General features: G+C 48.1%; 1 protein-coding gene across 10 annotated transcripts in view; it reads right to left on the bottom strand.

Annotated features, from left to right (window-relative positions):
• The window catches only part of LOC134166098 (uncharacterized), a 123,437-nt gene that overhangs the window by 7,334 nt on the left and 96,376 nt on the right, over positions 1-19,727 (bottom strand). For 3 of the 10 annotated variants that reach the window (XR_009965745.1, XR_009965750.1, XR_009965749.1), the window contains 3 exons: positions 12,765-12,958; positions 12,320-12,542; positions 10,771-11,980 (listed from right to left, as the gene is read on the bottom strand). Coding sequence is in view for 2 of the 10 variants with exons in the window: in XM_062623403.1 (XP_062479387.1) it covers positions 11,798-11,980; positions 12,765-12,958; positions 13,895-13,987; positions 14,280-14,574 (765 nt within the window). In the remaining 8 variants the exon portion in view is untranslated. The other 7 variants (XR_009965746.1, XR_009965747.1, XR_009965748.1 and 4 more) reach the window with 6 other exon arrangements.

Genomic DNA, 19,727 nt, shown 5'->3' with positions numbered 1-19,727 from the left:
CACGTTGAAAATGTGGCATTTGAAAGGGTGGTTATACACTTCAAATGAGGATTTATTAATCAGAGCGTATCAGGAAATATTCCAGCAAATACACCAGGCTTCCAACATCTAAGGGGGCTCCAGGAAACCTGGAGAGGGGCTTTGGCCAAGGGCCTGTAGGGCCAGGCCAAGGGGAATGGCTTTAACCTGCCAGAGGGGAGACTGAGATGAGCTCTTAGGCAGAAGCTCTTCCCTGTGAGGGTGCTGAGGCGCTGGCACAGGGTGCCCAGAGAAGCTGTGGCTGCCCCATCCCTGGCAGTGTTCAAGGCCAGGTTGGACACAGGGGCTTGGAGCAAGCTGCTCTAGTGGAAGGTGTCCCTGCCCGTGGCAGGGGTTGGAACTGGAGGAGCTTTAAGGTCCCTTCCAACTCAAACCAGGCTGGGATTCTACGAAACACACACAGTACAAACAGATATACCTGAAGCACACCAGCAACGGCAGTTATCCCATTCTTTGACACCATTTTATTAAGTTACTCAAACAAGACTGTGGCCTTGCCAAGCCAAACAGCAGCACCACAATTACATGCTCGCTTTTAACAGATTCCCTCTTTCCAGATAGTTTTTGACAGCATTCCCATCCTATATAATGGATGTAACTTGGCCTGCACATACAACTTTAGACCAAACCCTTAGAGCTTCCAGGCACCTCCTGAACAACTGGAAGGTGTCAGACCTCCTACTCTGTGTTAGTTGGTTCACATTTCTTCTAGTAAATGAACCGTAACAGTTTTAAGCAGGCAAATTACTCTCTCACAAATGAACTGGCTCCACAGGAGCGAGCAAGACATACAAATAGTGAAAACTTACTTCTGGCAATAAATAATAAGCTGCTTTCAACTGTTTTTCAGAGCAGAACTGTTCACTAACAAGTCCATGCATAGGAGTCTCCATCTGGAACGTACAGTGATGTATAAGAAGGGTGCTGGGAATCTCAGGACAAAGGCGTGTGAGCAAGCTGCTCTAGTGGAAGGTGTCCCTGGCCGTGGCAGGGGGCTGGAACTGGAGGGGCTTTAAGGTCCCTTCTAACACAAACCAGTCTGGGATTCTATGGGGAACATTACAAAAATGCTATCACACACACATATTGCTAAGATTAGGCAAATGAGACATCCTGCACACAGCTATGGTCCTAGGGCAGCGATCACAACTCAAACATATGTCTGACTGTAGGGAATGAAAAGAAAGCAGCCAAGAATTCAGACAAAACCACAGAATCCCACGGGATGGGTGATGTATTTGTTACCACCCTCCTTGCCCTATCCCCATTTCAGCCTTTTCAATGGTTTCAGCACGTTAATGAAAAAGAAACCCAAATAACAGCTGTCTGGTTGTTCCACAGGCACTATCTCCGCTAACGGCGTTAATATCCTTTAACTGTGCACAAGCGAGTGGTTCTCTTCACTTTCTCTTGAGCAACAACCAACCAGAAGGACTCCAGGTTAAGAAAGCATTAGCAGACAGCACTTCCAGAAAGAAACCCTGTTGTACAACAGCAGCAAACAAATAGTGTTTGTTGACTTCAGCCAGCCTGCTTCAATCCGGTGCTTACAAACCAGCTCCGAACCCTATGGGGCAGAGTGAACCCAGGCAAGCAAACACACCTTCTGACCACGTTCTGTACTTTATCCATGGCATCTAAAACCCACTGCTCCCCTGTGTAACCCCAAGCCTTGAGAAAGTTAGGAGTTAGCAAACCTCCTCTCCTGCAGTGCCTTCCTGCACCTGCCCTTACAGGTAATGAAGAACTGGGATGAGAACTGCTTGGGTCCTTTCCGTGCCCAGCAAGCAGCTCGCTTCTTATGCTTCAAATGGCAGGAGTGGCTGTGTTAAAAAAGGGGAGGCAGAAGAAAAACAACACAATGAAAAGGAAGCACACACCCATATAGAGAAAAAAGGCCAAAGATGAAGCGTGCTTGTTGCAAATGCTTTGTAACCTTGTCACTGACAAAACCAAGCCATTCATCCAACAGAAGGGAAACTGGGAGGCTGCTGTTCCTGTGTATTGGCAGGATCTGCGCTTCCATCGAGGCTGCAGGCTGCTCTGAGGATGGCTGCGGGTTATTAAGCTGGTATGAAGTTGATAGCAAGGTTTAATATCAAGGGGAACAACAAACAAACTTCGTGTTAGGGTGTGAGCAGGAAGTATTTTCCCAGTGTCCCTGCAACCCCACGTATGGATTTTGGACACAGCAGCTCCCAGGGCACAGAGAAATCACGTGCAAACACTACCAGGATTTCTGCTTACGTAAGAAATACCAGGTCAGGGCTTTGACAGACCTACAACCCAAAAGGCTTGTATTAAACTATACCCACATGCTCCTCCCTCCTCTGCTTCGCACAGTTAGCACAGCGCTTGAACATCAGTGAGAGACTTGCTGTGATTTAATGGTAAGAACCATGTGCCTAAGAACAGCAACTGTTTCTGGTTGTGTCTCACATGGCAAATGAGCAGATGCTGACTACTGCACGAGCTGGCTTGGTGACAGTCCCAAGCTTTATAAGAAATGTAGTTTGCCACAGGTAACCATGCTCAAGACGAGGAAGATTTCAGGCACTCCTTAGGGATACTTCCAGCAGTCACCTGACAGGTTTTCCTGCGTAACCCGGTGTTACAGACTTCTGCCTGCCGGTAAAAACACAGCAAGCACCAGAGAGCTGCTGTCACTAACCCTGCTGAAATGGTGGGAGGTCACCTCCTTCCCAAAACAGCTTCCAAAGCAACCACCCTGACTGACAGAACCTGTGCTAAACCCACTGATGTAAAACACAACAGGGTTGAAACGCTCCTCCCAGGAGGCTGCTCTACAAACAAGATCTGCATAGAATTAACCAGGCTGGAAAAGCCCTTTAAGCTCATCCAGTCCAAACGTTCCCAGCCCTGCCAAGGCCACCACTGCCCCATGGCACTGAGGCCTCGTCTCCACGCTGTGTGAACACTTGCAGGGACGGTGACTGCAGCCCTGCCCTGGGCAGCCTGTTCCAATGCCTGAGCACCCTCTGGGGCAGGAATTGTTCCTCAGCTCCATCTAAACCTGCCCTGGTGCAGCTTGAGGCCGTTTCCTCTTGTCCCATCCCTTGTTCCTTGGGAGCAGAGCCCAGCCCCTCCTGGCTCCATCCTCCTCTCAGGCACTTGGAGGGAGCCATCAGGTCCCCCCTGAGCCTTCTCTTCTCCCCACTGAACCCCACAGGTCCCTCAGCCCTTCCCCATCACACTTGTGCTCCAGGCCCTGCACCAGCTCCACTGCCCTTCTCTGGCCCCGCTCCAGCTCCTCAATGTCTCTTTTGCAGTGAGGGACTCAGAGCTGCCATCCTGCTGTCAAATCCATGTGCACACAAAGCAATGTAGTTTTCATCAAACAGCAGAAACAGCAGGCCCAGCAAGGGAAAACTCTAAGCTGTGGGATGAAAACCCTGCAGGGACTCGTCTCTAGTAGGGTTTTTCAGTACACCACCACATATTAATTTATGCCTTAGTAAATACACACCTTTTTGGCAGCTAAGATAAAGCCTGTAATTTCCTGCAGCAGTCATTCGCCTCTGCTGGGCTTCAAAAGGACTTGCTCTAGTGCAATAAACACTGAATATGTACCGTGCACAACTTAATATGGCTTAACAGGATAGCAGAGCCATTAACTTAAACAATAGCTTGACTGTATCTGAGCACAGAGAGGTCACAGCTCGGGCTGTAACTCTGCCATGGTAAATGAAAACCAGTTAGGTATTAGTCACGGTGAACTATGTCCAGCCTTACAGCAGTTCTAGTAAAGGATCCTAATAAAAGCACCATCAGTCAAGGTCTGATAATGATTTAAGGCTATTTTACCTTCCCATCTCATTCATTAAAACAAAAGGATCTTCAGTTTGGTAGCTGCCTTTATTAAGCTGATGTGGTGAGCATTTGTAATTTCAGTGTATCCCTCATCTTTGTACCTTTTACTTACCAAGTAATCCCTTCACCCGCAGCTCTCAGCTCACTTCTGCTCTTGGGAACACCGGCTATGAACTGCAGTGCTCCAGATGGACTAAAAGTGCTTCACCTGTGACTTTATTAGAGCCAAAAAAACCTGGGAAATGGTTATTATGGTCTTACATTTTCTGCAGAACACTAGCCAAATGCTACCATCTGCCCAAGGTGAGGATTACTGTTCACTGCATGAGCAATGTGGTGAAGTTTAGGCACAGTAAATGATGTGACATCCGTTCAGCTGGATGCACCAGTGCAAAGTGCTGGAGGTCCTGAGGGTCTGCCTGCTCAGCTGCGCACCCATCACGGCTCTGGCCCTTGGTTCTCTCTTCATGTCTCAAGTGGGGTGGTGGTTACCAGTCTTACAGGTCCCATCAGAGCCAGCCCACAACGCTGTTCCAACTTTACTCCTGCATACCTACCCAACTACTCACCCACTCCCACCTCCTCTCTCACTTGCCAGTCTCATTACCTGCCCACTCACATTTTCTCTTACTCACTCCATAACCCATCCATTTACATGCTCTTCATTCATCTCCCTGTTCAGCTACACAACCTGTTCCTCAAACACCTCCAATCCACTCTCTAGTAGCAACTTTACCTCCCATGATATGCCCATCTTCTCCTCTCCCACCAACATCACAGAACCACAGAATAGTTAGGAATGGAAAGGACCTTAAGATCATCCAGTTCCAACCCCCCCGCCATGGGCAGGGACACCTCACACTAAACCATGGCACCCAAGGCTCTGCCCAACCTGGCCCTGAACACTGCCAGGGATGGAGCATTCACAACCTCCCTGGGCAACCCATTCCAGCGCCTCACCACCCTCACAGGAAAGAATTTCCTCCTTATATCCAATCTAAACTTCCCCTGTTTCAGTTTTAACCCGTTACCCCTTGTCCTGTCACTACAGTCCCTAATGAAGAGTCCCTCCCCACCATCCCTCTAGGCCCCCTTCAGATACTGGAAGGCTTCTGTGAGGTCTCCACGCATCCCTACATCCCTACGCTGCATCCCACCAAAATGAGCTAAACTGTAAGAAACAATAAACAGTAGTTATGAAGTGAAGATACTCTGGTAAAATACAAGATAAAGGCAGGCTGGGGGGGGGGTGAAGGCTCAAATAACCACATTATAACTTCCACTATCTCTGTTAGTAATGGAAAACTGTGATACTTTCATTTCCCCCTGCAATGCCCTCTGCAGACTTGCCTGCACACATTGCTTCCCTGCAGTTTAAATGCCACAATAGAGTTAAAAATCACTGAAGTTATACTGGTGTAACCCTCCTATATAAAAACATTTTTCCTTCTGAGTAAAAATGGCCTTTCCAGGTAATTCAATAATTTCTCAAGTGACACCAAAACTTATATGGGAATAGAACACGCATCTGAAATTACACTATTAGCAGTTCCATTTAAAACTTAGCTTCAATCAGTGTAATTTCCCCCAATCCTGCAGAACTGAGCATGCAGCATTTAAGGTAAGTGATACATCTTAATATTCTAGAGCACACAGTGCTATTTCACTCCTATTTACAGGCGGTTAACACTGCAGAGAGAATGACTCAAAGATGAGCACATAGACTTGAAATAATCTGGTAAAACAAAGAAATGGAAAATTTTAGGCCAAATATCAGGCAAAGAAAATTCCTGCCATGAAACTTGGTGGAAAAGACTCGAGAAGCTCAAAGTGGGAGGCCAAGTTCTTAGAGTATCTCTAGCTATGAAGTGCAGGGAAATAAAACCTGTAGCAGAAAACATGTACTGGCAAGACGACGGTCTGGATGAGCTAATGCACTTTCCATCTCTAACATCTATGATTCTGTAATTCCATAGGAGCGCTGGAGCAGAGGGCTGGCAAACTTCTGCAGCAGCTCGATAGTCTGATCACAGTGTGATAATCAAAAGGAGGTGCTCGTAGCTGGATGGTGTAGCTGTGCTGCTCCCCTTCAGAGTCATGCATTAGGATAACCTGCTCTGAATGGCATGCGTGTGGAATTACAGAGCTGTGGGTGACCCTCCTAAACAGGCAAAACAGAATGCAAGGCATTAAAGAGACAATCATCACCCTTCTTGCAAAATGCCCAGGGTCAGCTTTTGACAGTGGATTTGATAACACCGAGTTCAACTGCGTCAGCGTTTACACATGCAAATAACTTTACTCATAGAGGCACGTAAGTGTTAGTGAGGTTGCATCTATATTATACAGCTTTTTGAAGTATTTACTCTTGATTTGTGTGCTGTGAAAATCCTCCCTTAGGGTAAAACACCCGCTTGCTTCTCAGCTCATGTGCTTTTGTTTGCCATTTTAAAGTTATGAGGTAAGCAAAGATGCAAAGAGAGAAAGTGCAAAAGGACATATGGCACGAGCACACCTTTGATGTTGAAAGCACAGGTATGAGAGAAACGGATTACAGCAATAAGGAGTTGAAGAAGCAGGAAGATGAAGAGAAAAACGGCAAAGAAGTGAAAAAAACTCCAAAGCAGAACAGGAAAAAAGAGGAGTACAGAAAGAGAATCCTTTACAACATGATGCTGGAATTCCACTGATGAGCCATCGCTGCCTTGAAACCGTCTTTGGGGAGTTGGGTTTGGGGGCGTTTTGCCAGGTTTTTCATTCATGGTGCATGGAAATTCTACCCCGGCTTTGATTAGGATGGGGTAGGATTTGTGAGTTTATGGACAAAGGCAAATTTTGTGAACACATCAATACAAGAACAACTCGTGATGCTGCTCAAACAAATACCAATTCAATCGATGGCATGAGCCTGTCAGGCTCTGGAAATGCTCATAGTCACAGCCTGGTTTCTGTTGGAAGGGACCTCAAAGCTCCTCCAGCTCCAACCCCTGCCACAGGCAGGGACACCTTCCACTAGAGCAGCTTGCTCCAAGCCCCTGTGTCCAACCTGCCCTTGAACACTGCCAGGGATGGGGCAGCCACAGCTTCTCTGGGCACCCTGTGCCAGCGCCTCAGCACCCTCACAGGGAAGAGCTTCTGCCTAAGAGCTCATCTCAGTCTCCCCTCGGGCAGGTTAAAGCCATTCCCCCCTTGTCCTGTTACTAACTGCTGTTCTAAATAGTAAAGGATAACCTCCTCTTTGCCTCTGTACAATGCTATTAACCCTACTCTCAAGTACTTAGGCTCTGAACAGAAAACGGACATACAAAAGCAGTACACTGATTACCTGCTGTACTCAGAAGTTAAATCAGACACCTAAAATCCAGATGCCAAAGGAAACTAGGGAAGATGACAACTCAATGCTTGTTTTGGAGAGCAGGGTTAAATCAGCTCTTGTTGAGCTCCACAGTGCTTCAGAAACAGGGGAGGTGCTGTTTCCTGAACAGGTTGAACTGAACTTCACGCAGGTGGCACTGAAAGTGACATTCCCACCTCCTCCTCTGCTTCTGGCCATGAGTTCCTGCTCTGCCCCCATCAGAACTACAGCTATGTGCTAAGTTGGATCAGCTCTAACTTTCCCAAAAGAGAATACTGGGAGAAGAAAAATGGGGGTTTCAACCAGATCAGCACCTTGAGATGGCTCACCCCAAGGCCACATGGTCACCAGTGATGATCATGGAAGAAGCTACCCTCGAAACCACACATGAAACAACTGCAGGACATCTAACCATCATGGTAATGCAAAAACATGTCCACAGAAGACAGTACTGCCACCTTTAAATAGGAACCCAATGCTAAGAGCTCACCTGGGAAGCTGGGCACTCTTCACCCTGTAGATCCCACCTCCTACAAAACCCTGGCAGCAGCAGAGCTTGGGCTGAGGTTGGTTTCTGCCCTTCCCACTGGAGCTGGGCCAGCTTAGACTGGACTTCAGGATTCACCGAGCCACAGAACACAAGCACTGGAGGGTAGGTATGACTCCATAGGAAGGAGACTCCCAGGAGAAAGGGCAGAGCCTTGTATTCTGGTCCCTTCTCCAGGAATTCCTCGTGCCTCCTGCAGTGAAGGTTACATAAAACATATACACAGCTCCTTTTATACTTGAGCTTCAGAAATACATCCTATGAGCTATGGCAATACACTCGGGAGCCAGTGAGAGCTCTGCCCTAACAGGAGAACAGCGTATGCCTACCTGTATTCTTGGAAATCCTTTTATTTTTGGTGGATGAAAGTAAATCAAAGAGCAATGCTGAGCTCTTCACAGTTATGACTCACTTCTGCCAACCTTGTGTTTTGGCAATAAACCTGCATATAGACACTGGAGCCTGTAGTAACAGGTCACAGAGGGAATTTCAGTAGCCAGTTAGGTCCTTAAAGGTACATTAGGTACCTTACAGGTACAATTCAGGTGCCCAAGCTTTGGTGAGGGGTTTGGAACACCTTCTAGCTTCCATTTACTGCACTAGGGAAGCCCTGAAGTCACAGCATGGCCTGGCAGCACTGCCTTGGTTTGGCAACATATGGGAAAGAAGCGAGGGAATTAGATGCCAGAGATCATCACCCACGACTCTGCCTTGAAAATGCAGGGATTAAAGTGGCTCCTATTCATACCCATGTTGCTGGAAAACATGCATTTTTATTTGGCTTAATGGTTATATACTTTTAGACACAGGCATTACCATTCCAGCAACAGAAGAGGAAGCATCCCTCGTTCCCAGGTCCAATTCTGGGCTCACTGTTTTGTATGTAAACTTCAGGTGCAAATCCCATGGCTGGATAGCTACAGGCCATGAAGAACTTCACTCCAAGAACATACAAAACAAACAAGGAGGAAAAGCCAACAAATTCTCTGCACCTCACCTGCGAACTTCTGCATGGGAATCCCTCAGGAATCTGTACAAATGAATGCTACCGAGACACTGCACGGACCTGAAATGTCAAGCATTGGGTTGGTTTCACAGAGTCCCAGACTGGCTTGGGTTGGAAGGGACCTTAAAGCTCATCCAGCCCCAACCCCTGCCACAGGCAGGGACACCTTCCACTAGAGCAGCTTGCTCCAAGCACCATCCAACCTGGCCTTGAACACTGCCACGGATGGGGCAGACACAGTCCCTACAGGCCCTTGTCCCAAGCCCCTCTCCAGCTTTCCTGCAGCCCCTTCAGGCACTGGAGCTGCTCTCAGGTCTCCCCTTCAGGAGCCTTCTCTTCTCCAGGCTGACCCAGCCCAGCTCTCTCAGCCTGGCTCCAGAGCAGAGCTGCTCCAGCCCTCGCAGCATCTCCATGGCCTCCTCTGCACTCGCTCCAACAGCTCCACGTCCTTATGCTGGGGACCCCAAAATCTTACTTATCTATGATTAAGGTGGTTTGGATTTTTGCTTGTTTTTTTAGAAGCTCAAGACTTCCACTAACATAACAAGCAATATTCTGATCAGAGCAAACCTCTGTTATCCCTGCCTCCATGCGCTGCCTTTTTTTCCCAGTCAAGTTAACCAAAAAAGGCATGGAAAAGTGTAATCTCCACACCATGTATTTCAGATTCTCTCAATCAGATTAAGTGACATTTTAAAGACTGCAACGCAATAGAGAGACTGCAAACACTCATGTACATAAAATCAGGATTCAAAACGTGATTTTCCCCCTTGTTACGGGTGCCAACCATCCCTCTGCACTGCATCAGTGGTACCAGCCTGGTCCCCAAAAGAGACGCAGCAATTCCCTGTCCCGTAGGTGGCTGCACGACAGGGAACTGAAAATCTCAGACTCCTTCTCCTCAAACAGGGCCTGCTTGCACCTCCTTAGCAAACCAACCTGCTCCACGGTAAGCCTGAGGATTGATCGCTTCGATGCAGGTTTAACAGTTAACAATTCAGAGGCTATAAAAACGTGCAACTTCCTTTCTTTTAATCTAAAATGATAACGGAACAATGACTTTTTTCATGGCTTCTTGTTGCTTAAAAGCATACAAAGTGTCTCCCGAGACCATTTTGAGGAGCTTCTGGTTAAACCCATGATTTTCAGAAGGTACGCGGCTCATTCACCGGAATACTCAGCTAAAACAGATCTCTAACTCCGAATATCTAATTCCTTCTCCTTTATTTGTTTAATTCAAGTACAGTATTTTCCTCCACCCTTTCCTTTTCATAGGCTTTTCACACCCACATAACAACCAAGTGACTCTTCCCTGACCCGCCCTCCCACACCGTTTGGTACAACCACAAAGTCACCCTGCGCCTGAGCTCTTCTCCCAGCATCCAGACGAAGCCCTTATGGAAAGGAAACCCAGTGCAATGCAAAACCTTCCCTTTTCCCCTTCCTTTGCTGTTACCCCTCTGGGTTTATTCCCAGTTCCACAGGGATTTGCGGTGTACGGATTGCTGCTGATTTGGAAGAGAGGGAAAAACAACCTTGAGTGCCTCACTATAGCTGCTGATTCAATGGGTTTGGGAATGTGAGGAGTCTGGGTGTCACCCAGCCAGGGCAGAAGAGCAGCAGTGAATTCCTTAGGACACAGCACCAGCAATTCCTGCAGCTGGTGTCTGGAAGGAACCCGCCAAAGGGAATGACAAATCATCACTATTCCACTTTCCCCATCTTTTAATAGCTTGTGCATTCAAAGACATGTTCTGGAAATCCAGGAGCTACAGCATCACGTATCAGCATCTTAATACAGAAAACACAGTAATGCTGGTAAGTTAAATCATGGAATGGTTTGGGTTGGAAGGGACCTCAAACCTCCTCCAGCTCCAACCCCTTCCACTAGAGCAGCTTGCTCCAAGCCCCTGTGTCCAACCTGCCCTTGAACACTGCCAGGGATGGGGCAGCCACAGCTTCTCTGGGCACCCTGGGCCAGCGCCTCAGCACCCTCACAGGGAAGTGCTTCTGCCTAAGAGCTCATCTCAGTCTCCCCTCTGGCAGGTTAAAGCCATTCCCCTTGGCCTGGCCCTACAGGTCCCTGTCCAAAGCCCCTCTCCAGCTCTCCTGTAGCCCTTTCAGGCACTGGAAGGTTGCTATCACCATCCTCATTTTACCAACAACTCAGAAGAAATGACTTGCTCAAGAAGCTCCCCCCACTCCCAAAACTCCCTCCCCAAACACGTATCACAGTCGAGAGCAGATTCAGGGAGCACAACTCCCAGACCTATCTCCGTCAGCCAATGTGATTCCTGCCAGCCCATGTTAATGAGCTGGGGTTTTTGAGAAACCACTAAATGATAGCTTTTTCCTTGGGATTTACAGAGCCACTTACAAATACCAGTGTTCCTATTTTAGGCATAGTTTAGGAAAAGCACCATTCCATTTAATTCCAGGAATGGATGTACGATTTTTTTTCATGTGAAATTCGACAAAACTGAAGCCTTCTTCATTCAATGAAGTTTAACAGGAAAATAACAGCTCAGCAGTGACTGGGGGATGATCTATCCCCAAGCTGGAGGGCTGCCCCAACCCCTTTCCTTAACACCAACATTCCAGGTTAAAAATGGGTGGGAACAGCAATTTCAAGCTGTTTTCCTTGACCTGCTGCAGTAAGTTTCCCCCCTTAATTACAGCCTCCTAAACTGTGGCAGGCCAGCTCCAGTGACAAAACAAACCCAGCTTGCTACGTTCACAAAGCTTTCCTTCAGTTCCATTTAGTGAGATACCATCTTAGCACTGAAAAGGAGAAGTACATCAACTTACCAATGCATTACCAGCAGAAGCATCTCACATACAAGGTTAAGCGTTACTCAGCCATCAGCTCGCTCCTGGCTCTACATAAATCCCACAGGCAGCAGGTATCAGAACTCTCTCCTGTTGCTCCTCATCCCTGTATGCTCACAGAAGTCTTCTGAAGCTGCCACCAACAAAAGAAACCACAGGAAGACTGCTTCCCTAATGCTTCCGAACTGAGTCAGTAGGTCAACAATTCCTTCGGTTTAGGAGCCAGACCAATTCCCTTAAGCACCCCTTTCGGATGGAGAAGCCAACTGTCTCCTGCTAGTGGCAGCCCATCTGCTTCCAGAACAGAACCAAACAGCTCCAAAGCACCACCTCGCTTGGTGCAGGCACCCGTCCTGATGCAGCTCCATTTTGGCTGGGGGGAAACCAGGAGAGGAATACTTACAAGGGGGGAAGACAGGCAGCAAAAACTGCTCCGGGTGCACCTTGCACGCTGCTGCCGGCTCCCAGCCCACGTTCCCGCTTCCCATCCCCGAGATGGAGTGGCATGGAGAAGAGCTCTTCATGAGGTAGCAGATCCATCCCCAGCCTGCCTTGTTCCATTGCAGGCACTGAGTATCCTGTGTGTGCATCTCAGGCGCACTGCTCGAACAAAGAGAAGGCTCTGAAGCTGCTATCCCTCTTCCCGATCCATGTCTCGAAACGGCTGGTTGGAAATTGGTTTCGTAATAACCCTTTAGTACCACCTACTCACATCACAGAGTGATTCTTGCAGCAAATGCACAGGAAATCACCAGCGAGTGCCAATGGAGCTACTATTCCAAGAACTAGCTCTTTCGGTTATTCCTCCATCCTTTGGAACCCGAGCTGCTTTTACTTTCCCTATCGCACAAGGGGAGATTTGTTTTAAGAAGAGCTTTTAACTCTGATCCTGTAAAATACTTTTGTTGATAAATCACCAGCTGAAAACTTGCCCACTGTAAGGAGAAAAAAAAAAAAAAAAAAAAAAAGGGGAAAAAGAATTTCACAATACTCATTCCAGAAAATACAGTAATTCCTGTCTGGAAATAACTCACTGGACAAAACCCAAAAGGGCAGAATTGATCTGCAGAGGCAGTTTGCATCCTGCAGAGCACACAAAGAGGGGGCAGTGGGAGCCACGTGCCTTTCTGACCACCGCCAGCAGACCCCTGACTCACCCAACCACAGGATGAGTCGCTAGGAATGATTTCCTCTTCTTCCAGGCTCTCCCCCCCGGCCTCGGCGTGCTCGGTGCCACCAGCATATCCTGAGCGCTTAATCCCGACTTTGATGGGAATTCCAAACCTCATCCCGTAAGGCTGTGGGCACCAGCTAACGATGCAGCCATCTGCTAGCTCCTGCTTTGAGTCACCTGTCAGCGATACAAAAGGAAATTACTCAGCAGCGAGCACGTGGAAGCCCCATTGCTCCACTCTCTCCCTTTAGAGGAACACAATTCCAGAGCGCTCCAATCACCCTGAAGGAAAAGTGCTCTATTCTGTAAGCGGTCCCGTTCAAAAGGAGTGGAACTTGGTTGAAAAGATAACGTAAGAAATGAGAGCAGAGCAGACAAGAGAGCGTTTTGGGTGGGTTTTTTGATGCCAGCATCACCGAGGCTGCCATGGGAAGGGGGGGAGGAGGGGGGTGTGTGGGATGGACGGACGGGGACAGACACAAAATAAAAGAAGACATTTCACAAACACGAGCCCTTCACTGTGCGTGACAAGAAAAATAATGAAAACAACTGAGAGAAGTGATGTGTGGCTGCTTCGGAAGTTAACTCTTCCAAGGAAGTGATTAAGGGAACAAAAGCAACGCGTTCTGTTTGTCAAACAAGTAAACTTTGCACACCGGAGCGTGTAAAGCTGGAGTACGGGCACAGCCCTCCCCGCAGGCAGAGAGGGTCACGCAGGGCTCAGATCTTATTGATTATTGAGCAGTGATTAAGTCGAAGATGCAAGGCTTTTGAACTAATGCACAGCACTGCTTTGCCACAATGCCACATCCTATCAGGCAGAAAGGCAGCCACGACGCCCTGTGCCTCTTCATGGCATCCCCTTCATCTACTTCCTATCCAGGACAAAATCCACGAGGATTTTCCCAAGAAGACCCTCTGAACAGCTCCAGCATTTACAGACCCAGTCCAGCAACAGTCAGTTTTTTGTTTCATCACCAGTGACGCAGCTCACGGATCCAGCTCTCTGGAAACAAGGCTCCCAACTTCTCCCCCAAAACCAGCAGGCAGTTACTACACCCAACACTTGGAATCTTCAGGAATTAATTAATACTAAAGATCTAATTGTCTAACCTGCTTCTGCATGCAGAAAGGAGCCAGACCTGGTGCCTGTACGATGGGGGAGGGAGGCACTTCTTGTTCCTGTTTCGTACTTGACTTTTCTTCCTGCGCAGGAGATGATCTAATTATTCAACGTGTCAGTGTATTGCTTCAGCCTCTCCCGTGTGTCTCCTCACATTAACATATCTTTCACAATTCAGCTCGTTCGGAAGGAGGCGAGGAACAAAACCAGCAAATTATGCCCCAAACCAAATCCATCACAAAGGCAGGAGCCTTGCCATGGTTTGTCCTGTACCCATCCCAAACTCCTCCGGAGCACGCAGCCAACGATGCTGCGTGTACATCAGCAACAAAGCTCCCTAAGCCCAACCCTCGCCTTGCTCACATGCAAGTGTACCTGTTCTGAGACACAAGCCTGATCCGTGAGCTCTGTGAAGGAGGAATTTGGGGTCCTGCCTGATTAACAAGGCAAAGAAACTCCCAAATGACAGCCCTTTATTGTTCCCAAATGTGCTGATGCTCAGCTGCAGGCACTGTTGGGGAGAGGGGGCTGATGGAGCGCCTGTGTAATGATTGGGTATGGGTGATGAAAGCCACTGATCCAACCACATAATGCTGCTCCTGATCGACTTGAAATGCAGCTGAAAAACCCTAAAATCCAAATATAACATGTACAGCACCTGCATTTGCATATGTAGGATGCCAGCCGAAGTTTCTGAGCCTGTTTTTACAGCAAACAGCCTTTCAACACCCAGCCCTTGCAGCAGCTATGCATTTGAGAGATGTTCTTGTGTTTTAAACCTTGCCCTGAGTTACTACAACAGGTTTGCTCACGAATTAGCTCAAGCACAGTCCCTGTGGCCTGCATTAAATCCACTAGTTCTGGAGAAGCATTTCTTCAGCAAGCTTTGTGTGTAATAGCAGTGCCTATATATAAACCTGTTTACGACTATTGCTAAAGAAGAGCCCGCTCTGAAGCAGCTCCTTTCTTCCCATCGAACATGCTGGATGCGTTCCCAGTTAAGGCTTATATAAGGCCATCAAGGAAGTAGAAACTTATTTTGCACGAAATCAAGCCTGTATAGTAGTAGGTGCAACGGAATTATCCTGTTACACATTAAGTTTTACTAATAAAAGACCTGCACTGCAGTCATAAAGCCAAACACTGCATCCCAGTAGTACAAAGAGTTAAGCATTTACTGCTATAAAATCAAAACCTACTTGGCCAAAGGAGAGATAACAGGTAAAAAGCATCTGCTTTTTCTAGTATAAACCCTACCATGTTCCTTATAATAAAAGGCACACAGTAGCTGGAATGGTTGATCTTCATTGCTTACCCCAGTCTGATTTAACTTAGGTTAAAACAATAATGAAGTAAGCACATTCAAAATATAACCAATTTGAAATGCATGATGTGAAGTTTCCCAGTGCTGTTCTATCTACAAGGATGTGGTTGGTGTTTCTGTTCTCCTGAACACATCACTCCACTGGGCAGGTCCATCCACTCTAATAAATGACCTGCTTTCTGACCTGTGGCCCGCACTACATCCGTGTTAGACTGTTCCCATGGCTGCTGTTTGGAGGGAGCACACCCAGGTGTGCTGGCAGGGATGGTTTGCTCCACAAACACTCAAGAGGACACAGCACTGGCAAGCTCATACCCACGCTGGGCTCCCACAGCCTTACAGAGAAAAACACCACTGCTCCAGACAGGTCTATGCTTCCCAGGACCACCACAACCGAACTCAAGCCCATCTTTTAAGACCAAAAGCTGGGAATGTGACCAGGTCTTGAAACTCAAGCTCTTGTACTCAGAATAAACCCACCAAATTGGCAGATTGTAGCATCAACTGCTTTACAATGAAAAGACAAAAAGAAACAAAATTATCCCCAACAACCAGCAACAAAAATATCCCCACTAAACCAAGTGAAAGATTGTGATCAGGGGCTAATCACAGACTCACAGACTGGTTTGGGTTGGGAGGGACCTTAAAGCTCCCCCAGCTCCAACCCCTGCCATGGGCAGGGACACCTTCCACTAGAGCAGCTTCCTCCAAGCCCCTGTGTCCAAACTGGCTTTGAGCACTGCAGGGGATGGGGCAGCCACAGCTTCTCTGGGCACCCTGGGACAGCACCTCAGCACCCTCACAAGGAAGAGCTTCTGCCTAAGAGCTCATCTCAGTCTCCCCTCTGGCAGGTTAAAGCCATTCCCCTTGGCCTGTCCCTGCAGGCCCTTGTCCAAAGCCCCTCTCCAGCTTTCCTGGAGCCCCTTTAGGCACTGGAAGTGGTGATCTTCATGCTGCACAGAGTCCAGGTCTAAGCCCCACATACCATCGGTGCAGGGAACTGCTTGTGCTAAGCACACCCATTTCTCAGAGGGGCTGGGAGCAGAGCACATCTCCCTGAGCTGGTGCAGTCAGCACAAACACAGAGCAAGACAAAACCACACCACTTCTGTGTCATACATGTGTCTACATCCAAATAAATACATCGGTCTCTATCTCATCAGTACAGGCGCTCCACTGACAGCACCAGGGATATTTCCCCTTGGCCATGTCCCATTTTGCATTACCATGCAGGGGTGGTTCAAGGACTACATCAGACACTAATTAAACATCTTGTTTAAGATTAAATCATTACAGAGATAACATTGTAGGTACCTCACTCTAACCTTTCAGAGGTCCACAACAGAGCACTGAGGTCCAGCACACAGCACCACACTAATGCTTTCTTAGGAAAAACATGGTCAGAGATGCTACTCACCTTTCTGCACCTTCCTATTGGTAAATCGCTCACCTTGGAAGAGGGAGACACATTCTGCTCCCTGCTCCTACCCCCTCAGCCTTGCAGTGTGCTGTAGTTTTGATGCCACACGTTTAGGAGCTGAGCGGTGACCTCTCAAGCCTCCTTCTGCATCACGCCGCCACTCACAAAGCACATGCAGTGCGTGAACATGCAAGAACAGCTTGACCCTGACCCTGCAGAGAGGAGGACTTCTCTGGGCATTTGGCAGTGGAGGTTTCGATTGCTTTTCTTAATCCCCTCTCTGCATTGTATCCAGGCTGTGTAAGCACACCTCAAGTTAGGACAGCTACACTTCCAGCAGTTCATACTGGCATGCTTCTCGCTGGCGATTCTGAAGTGTTTAACTCTTCTTATTCCTTCTTCTGTATGAAGTTTGCAATTCCTGAATTCCAGGGTTTTTTTAGATTTCATCTCATAGGCTTGCACATAAACCACATGCACAAAGGAAGAGGGGAGCTGCAGGAACGGCTGAATTCTGCCCCTGGCACCAAAAGGATGACTCCAGAGGCATGTGAAGCAGCAGAGAATCACTCTCCTGACTTACTCTGGTAGCTACAACAGATGGAGCACATCATCCAAGCCAAACAGCGAGCTTCTTGGTAGTAAGAGGAAAGGACACGATGACCTCTAGGTAAAAATCCTAGGAACAGCAAGCACACATAAACATCAACCTGAGCAACTCGAGTTCTGCGCCAGAGCTCGAACTGTGAAGAGAAACACCCGACACAGACCTAATTCAGGCTGTAACTCAGGGCGCGCGCACGCCCAGCCACGGTACGAACTAACACTCCTCGTCGTAAGGCCTATTCTTATCGTGGTGATGAATGTAGCTTTGGAGAAAGGCTTTTGTTAAGCCTTTTGCAACTTGGTGCAGCCCTTCTTGGCAGAGAGGAAGCTGGAAGGACGTCAGGTTACTCGCCAGGGTGGAACATGTCCTGCTCCTCATGTACAAACACAGGGCATCTCATGACAGGGCTCTGCTGGTGAAGCGCTGCGTGGCTACAGGCAAGCACAATATTGTTGCCTCCTTCTCCCTACGGCAAGGGTGTTTTAAGCTTTCACGTATTGTGTTGGTAAAGCTGATTTGGTTCCTCAAAGGGGAGCCAACACCAGCATGAGATCTGTCTTCTCGGTGTGAAGGTACAGACCTCTTAAGTTTAGTATATGAGTGATAGAACAGACTGAAGAATTCCCCGTTCCTCCTTCTGATTAACACATCCTTGAGGAGCTCATCACTCAGAAAACCTGGCAGGGTAGCAGGAGCCATAAATACTCATTTTCAGCCCCAAACAAGGGAGCATTTCACAAATAACTCATATTGGGAGGAGGGATGAATTGGGGGGGGGGGATTTCCTTTCTTCTGAGTGCTCTTAGTTTATGCCACTAGATGGCACGTTTGAAACTCTTGGCATCTCGGTGAAATCACAGCTAAGTCTTTGCTCTGCATCACGCAGTGTTTATCCTGCTCGCCTCACCTGGGATGGAAAAGTACAGGTAACATGCTATCTCAAGAGCCAACGAGCTGAGATAGGCGGATGATAGCATGTAGAAATGTGCCTGCGTGGGTGACCTAAGCTCCAGCCCTCCTAACTCCAGTCCTGGTGTGACCTTAAAGCCTTGGGAGAGCCTGTGAATGCATGTGAGTTGAGACAAGAGGAAAATAGGAAAGGAGGGGGAGAGCTGAGCCTCTGGATGCACACCACTGCCGTCCACCATGAACTGAGCAATGTGCTCAGATCCCTGAGAGCCCAACAGACTGAAAACCCATTCCCAACAACTCCAGCACATCACTGACATGACCTGGTGTAAGGGAGAGGATTCAGGGCACAACCAAACAACAAGGGAAGATTTAGCCAACCTCCAACACTGTGTATTGTCATCACAAGACCCAACGTCTCCAAAAGGGTCATGCACTTTGTGTCCCATGGCAGATAAGCAAACACAGAGCAGCCCATGACCCACTGAGTCAGCTTCATGGGCAAGTCACCTCTTGTGCTGGACACGTCTCGGAGTGTACCCAGCTGTGCCTTGCTGTACTGGCCTTGGCAGGGATGCCAGCGCTTGGCAGCACTGCTTCCTTTAGGCTTCCTGCTTGTTCTTGCTGCCAGTTCCTTAATTTAACTCAACCTCCTTTAGGAGTGCATTAGCACAAGCAGATATCTGCCCCAGCTGACAATCCCTCAAAGAGGAACAAGTCGGTTCAGCACCAACGTAAGGAGCGCGGGCGCTTGGAGACAGTACTTGTCATGGCATCGCACCCCATATTCCCTCTGTGGGCAGTTTCAATAGATGAGGATTAACAGTTTACTACATGAGTGCTTCAACACCTGACTCAGTCCTTGGAACGGGCACTCATGGCAATGCTGGAGAAGGGAAGACATTTTGATGATAGACACCCCCCCCCGCCCAAGGGCAATGGCAAAGAGCGCTTCTTGTGTGGATGAAGGAGAAAATCCATCTTTCCCTTTCAAGGAAGAACAGCTCAGCCCCAGCACTGTGGCAAATAAACCCTTTGTTTTCCTTCCCTTAGGTAGGATTTAGCTCTGTAAAGACGCCCCAAACTAACCAGCAAAGACAGAAAGTGCCCTCAGCATCATCAGCTTCACTGAAGGACCAACATGTGCTCCGGAGGCAGCATGGGAAAGCTCAGTCCCACCATCCATCCTCTTTGGGAATTCTGCTCTTTCCTGATCCATCGCTCCGGCACTGTCTGTGCACTCACATACTTAACGCTTGCATCCAATCACCCTGCTGGACAAATACTCCTCCAAATGCACCACAGTGTATTTCTGTGTTGATGTCTGCAGATGCTGCCAACAAGGAGTCTACAGACATCAACACAAGGCAGCAGTACCCTGCAGAAATATCCCAGCCAAGACCTCTATTTTCAGTGGACAAACAACTCCAGAGAAACTCATTTCAAACATAAGGAGGCAATAACCTCACCTGAATCTTTCCATCCCCCTTGGGCCTGCACTTGGGATGCAGCTCCCTGCTCCTATGAGATGGCAGCAGTCTAGGGGGATTGCAGCAATTACTC

This window comes from Pezoporus occidentalis, unplaced genomic scaffold (genome assembly GCF_034315485.1).
Source record: "Pezoporus occidentalis ecotype Australia unplaced genomic scaffold, CSIRO_AGI_Poc_V1 ctg251, whole genome shotgun sequence".
NCBI lineage: Eukaryota > Metazoa > Chordata > Aves > Psittaciformes > Psittacidae > Pezoporus > Pezoporus occidentalis.
This window is presented reverse-complemented; position numbering and strand designations above follow the sequence as displayed.